Source organism: Pyrgilauda ruficollis, unplaced genomic scaffold (assembly GCF_017590135.1).
Source record: "Pyrgilauda ruficollis isolate IOZ18807 unplaced genomic scaffold, ASM1759013v1 scaffold1113, whole genome shotgun sequence".
Classification (NCBI taxonomy): Eukaryota; Metazoa; Chordata; class Aves; order Passeriformes; family Passeridae; genus Pyrgilauda; species Pyrgilauda ruficollis.
Window position 1 is genome coordinate 1 of NW_024509356.1, and position 5,004 is coordinate 5,004.

The 5,004-nt window shown below is 53.3% G+C and overlaps 1 protein-coding gene across 1 annotated transcript in view; it reads left to right on the plus strand.

Moving 5' to 3' along the window:
• Positions 1-2,329: 2,329 nt before the first annotated feature.
• Positions 2,330-5,004, plus strand: part of ARMC5 (armadillo repeat containing 5) — a gene marked incomplete at its 3' end in the record, with an annotated part of 3,935 nt that continues 1,260 nt past the window's right edge. Inside the window, exon 1 of the mRNA XM_041477573.1 lies at positions 2,330-2,679. Within this exon, the coding sequence (XP_041333507.1) occupies positions 2,403-2,679 (277 nt within the window). The remainder of the gene's footprint in view (positions 2,680-5,004) is intronic.

A 5,004-nucleotide genomic window follows, 5' to 3' on the forward strand; every position in this document is an offset into this window, starting at 1 on the left:
TAGGCACAAAAAAATGGGGGTTGGGAGCGAGAAAGTGGGGGTTAGACACAAAAAAATGGGGATTAAACACCAGAAAATGAAGGTTAGACACAAAAAAATGAGGGTTGGACACCAGAAAATGGGGGTTAGACACAAAAAATTGGGGCTAGACACAAGAAAATGGGGGTTAGACACAAAAAAAAATGGGGGCTAGACACAAAAAATGGAATTTAAACCCAAAAAAATGGGCATTAGGAGGGGAAAAATAGGGGTTAGACACAGGAAAATGGGGGTTAAAGCCCAAAAAAAGGAAATTAAACCCAAAAAATGGGAATTAGGAGTGGAAAAATGGGGGTTAGACACAAAAAATGGGGGTTAGACACAAAGAAATGGGGGTTACACACAAAAAAATCAGGGTTGGGAGAATAAAAATGGGGGTTAGGAGTGAGAAAGTGGGGGTTAGACACAAAAAATGGGGATTAAACACCAGAAAATGGGGGTTAGACACTAGAAAATGGGGGTTAAACACCTGAAAATTGGGTTAGACACCAAAAAAAGAGGGTTGGACACAAATAATTGGGGGTTAGGAGTGAGAAAATGGGGGTTAAAGCCCAAATAATGGAAATTAAATGCAAAAAAATGGGCATTAGGAGTGGCAAAATGGGGTTTAGACTCAAAAAATTGGGGGTTAGGAGTGAGAAAATGGCAATTAATTCCAGATTCCCCCCAAACCCCTCATAAATTCTCCAAACTCTCTCATAAATCACCCCAAATCCCTCACAAACCCCCCAAAATCACCTCAGAAACCCCAAAATCCCCTCACAATTCCCCCCCAAACCCCTCATAAACCCCCAAATACCCTCAGGGACCCCAAAATCCCCTCATAAACCCCAAACTCTCCTCATAAATCCCCAAAATCCCCTCATAATCCCCTCATAAACCCCACAAATCTCCTCATAAACCCCGAAATCTCCTCATAAATCCCCCAAATCCCCTCAGGGACCCCCAAATCCCCTCATAAACCCCAAACTCTCCTCATAAATCCCCAAAATCCCCTCATAATCCCCTCATAAACCCCACAAATCTCCTCATAAACCCCGAAATCTCCTCATAAATCCCCCAAATCCCCTCAGGGACCCCCAAATCCCCTCATAAACCCCAAACTCTCCTCATAAATCCCCAAAATCCCCTCATAATCCCCTCATAAACCCCACAAATCTCCTCATAAACCCCGAAATCTCCTCATAAATCCCCCAAATCCCCTCAGGGACCCCCAAATCCCCTCATAAACCCCAAACTCTCCTCAAAAATCCCCCAAATCCCCTCACAATTCCCTCTCAAACCCCTCATAAACTCCCCAAGCCCCTCAGGGACCCCCAAATCCCCTCATAAACCCCCCCCAAACCCCCTCTCACCGAGCTCCTCCTCGCTCAGCCCCTCCTCCAGCGTCTCCAGGGCCCTCCGGAAATACTCGGAGGTGTCGGGATCGAGGCGAGGCCACGACTGTCGCCACTGTCGCGACATGTCCGGCTCGGGGGGGGGCCCGGCGTGCGCCACCATGTTGGGCGGGGGGGGAAAAGGGCGGGAACGGCGCCAAATCTCGGGAAATCTCGCGAGGTTTCGTTGGCCGCGCCCCCCCCGCGACTGTCAATCAGTTGTTGTCCCGCCCCTTCTGAGGGTGGGGCCACGCCCAGAATGGATTAATCATCAGCCCCGCCTGCTGTCAATCATTTGATGCCCCACCCACTTCCGCATAATTTATTCTGTCAATCATGCGTTGCCCGCCCCTTTTGTGTTTCACTTAATCCCCTGCCTATTAATAAATTAATCAATCAATTAATCAATCGCCAATTTCCCTGGTAATCACCCATGTCCCAACCCTTTCCATCCCATCCTCAATCAATTAATATTTGCTTAATCAATCACTCATTGTCACTCCCCTTTCCCAATGAATAAATCACCCACAGCTCTGTCAATCACCCGTTGCCACGCCCCTTTCTAATCCATCAATCAAGTTATCAATCGATTAATCATTGCCTAACTAATCACTACTTGTCTGTTTAATCAATCAATCGATCAATCACCTATATCCCCGTCAATCACCCAACGGTATCTTTCCTGTCAATCACCCGTTGCCACGCCCCTTTCTAATCAATCAATCAATCACAGCCCTGTCAATCACCCTTTCCCCTCACGCACCGCCTGTCAATCACAGATCGCCCCGCCCCTTACCCCTCACGCACCACCCGCCAATCACCCCAGGCCCCGCCCCTCTCCCATCAACCCCGCGGGCCCCGTCCCTCCCCCTCTCCCTTCCCCGCTCTCTCTGTGCCCCCTCCCCACCGTTCCCCTCTCCTCCCCCACCCCACGCTACATTTTTTTTTTCCCGTTTTCCCCCGTTTTTCCCCCATTTCTCCCCCACCATGTCCGAGTCCCTGGGCTGGTGCGTGGAGGCCGTGCGGGCCGCGGCCGAGCCGTCGCTGTCGCGGGCGCTGCTGGCGCTGCGCGCCCGGCACACGCGGCGGGCCGGGGGCCCCGCTCGGTTCCGGGAGCGAGGGGGGCTCGGGCCGCTGCTGGAGCTCGTGGGGCCCGAGCGGCCCCGGAGGGTGCTGGAGCTGGCGCTGAGCGTGCTCGGGAACTGCTGCACCGAGCCCGGCTGCCGGCGGCAGGCCAGGAGCCTCGGAGGGGTGCCGCGGCTGGGTGAGTGAGGGGGAAATAGGGGCTGCGTGTGAGGGGAAAAGTGTCAGGTGTGAGGGGAAAAGTGTCAGGTGTGAGGGGAAAATGTCAGGTGTGAGGGGAAAAGTGCCGGGAATGAGGGGAAAAGTGCCGGGAATGAGGGGAAAAATGTCAGGTATGAGGGGAAAAGTGCCGGGAATGAGGGGAAAAATGTCGGGTATGAGGGGAAAGTGCCGGGAATGAGGGGAAAAGTGTCAGGTGTGAGGGGGAAAGTGCCGGGAATGGGTGGGGTGTGAAGGGAAAAGTGTGCGGTGTGAGGGAAAAATGTCAGGTATGAGGGGGAAAGTGCCGGGAATGAGGGGAAAAATGTCAGGTGTGAGGGGGAAAGTGCCGGGAATGAGGGGAAAATGTCAGGTATGAGGGGAAAAGTGTCGGGAATGAGGGGAAAAATGTCAGGTGTGAGGGGAAAAGTGTCGGGAATGAGGGGAAAAATGTCAGGTGTGAGGGGAAAAGTGTCGGGAATGAGGGGAAAAATGTCAGGTGTGAGGGGAAAAGTGCCGGGAATGAGGGGAAAATGTCAGGTGTGAGGGGGAAAGTGCCGGGAATGAGGGGAAAATGTCAGGTATGAGGGGAAAAGTGTCGGGAATGAGGGGAAAAATGTCAGGTGTGAGGGGAAAAGTGTCGGGAATGAGGGGAAAAATGTCAGGTGTGAGGGGAAAAGTGCCGAGAATGAGGGGAAAAATGTCAGGTATGAGGAGGAAAGTGCCGGGAATGAGGGGAAAATGTCAGGTATGAGGGGAAAAGTGTCGGGAATGAGGGGAAAAATGTCAGGTGTGAGGGGAAAAGTGTCGGGAATGAGGGGAAAATGTCAGGTGTGAGGGAGAAAGTGCCGGGAATGAGGGGAAAATGTCAGATGTGAGGGGAAATATCGGGTGTGAGGGGAAAAGCGTCGGGTGAGAGGGAAAAAGGGCCGGGAACGTGGAGAAAAGTGCTGAAAATATGGAGAAAAGTGCTGGAATTGTGGAGAAAAGTGCCTGGTGTGAGGGGAAAAGGGCTGAGAATGAGAAAAAAAGTGTCCGGAGTGGGGGGAAATGTCGGGTGTGAGGGGAAAAGTTTCGAATGTGAGGGAAAAAGTTTTGGGTCTGAGGGAAAAAATGTCGGGTGTGAGGGAAAAAGTACCGGGAATGTGGAGAAAAATACCGGGAGTGAGGGGAAAAGTGCTGGGAATGTTGAAAAAATATCAGGAATGAGGAAAAAATGTGCCGGGTGTGAGGGGAAATGGGCCAGGGTGAGGGGAAATGGGCCGGGGTGAGAGGAGAGGAGCGGGTGTGAGGGAAAAAGTGTTTGGTGTGAGGGAAAAAGTACCGGGAATGTGGAGAAAAATGTCGTTAATGTAGAGAAAAGTGTTTGATGTGAGGGGAAAAGTGCTGGGAATGTTGAAAAAATATCAGGAATGAGGAAAAAATGGGCCGGGTGTGAGGGGAAATGGGCCGGGGTGAGGGGAAATGGGCCCGGGGTGAAAGGAGAGGGGCGGGTGTGAGGGGAAAAGTGTCGGGTGTGAGGGAAAAAGTACCGGGAATGTGGAGAAAAGTGTTTGGTGTGAGGGGAAAAGTGCTGGGAATGTTGAAAAAATATCAGGAATGAGGAAAAAATGTGCCCGGTGTGAGGGGAAATGGGTCAGGGTGAGGGGAAATGGGCCGGGGTGAGAGGAGAGGGGCGGGGGGGAGGGAAAAACTGTTTGGTGTGAGGGAAAAAGTACCGGGAATGTGGAGAAAAGTACCGGGAATGTGAAAAACGTGTTTGGAATGAGGGGGAAAATGTCGGGAATGTGGGGAAAAGTGCGGGATGTGCCCGGAGCCCCTTGACCTTTGAGTTCAGTGTCCAACCCTGGCACTGACCCCTGTCCGAGTGTCCATCCCTGCTCTGTCCGAGTGTCCATCCCTGACCCTGTCCTGTCCATGTGTCCACCCCTGACCCCTGTCCGAGTGTCCATCCCTGCCCTGTCCGAGTGTCCACCCCTGACCCCTGTCCGAGTGTCCATCCCTGCCCTGTCCGAGTGTCCACCCCTGACCCCTGTCCGAGTGTCCATCCCTGCCCTGTCCGAGTGTCCACCCCTGACCCCTGTCCGAGTGTCCATCCCTGCCCTGTCCGAGTGTCCATCCCTGCCCTGTCCGAGTGTCCATCCCTGCCCTGTCCGAGTGTCCATCCCTGCCCTGTCCGAGTGTCCATCCCTGCCCTGTCCGAGTGTCCATCCCTGCCCTGTCCGAGTGTCCATCCCTGCCCTGTCCGAGTGTCCATCCCTGCCCTGTCCGAGTGTCCATCCCTGCCCTGTCCGAGTGTCCATCCCTG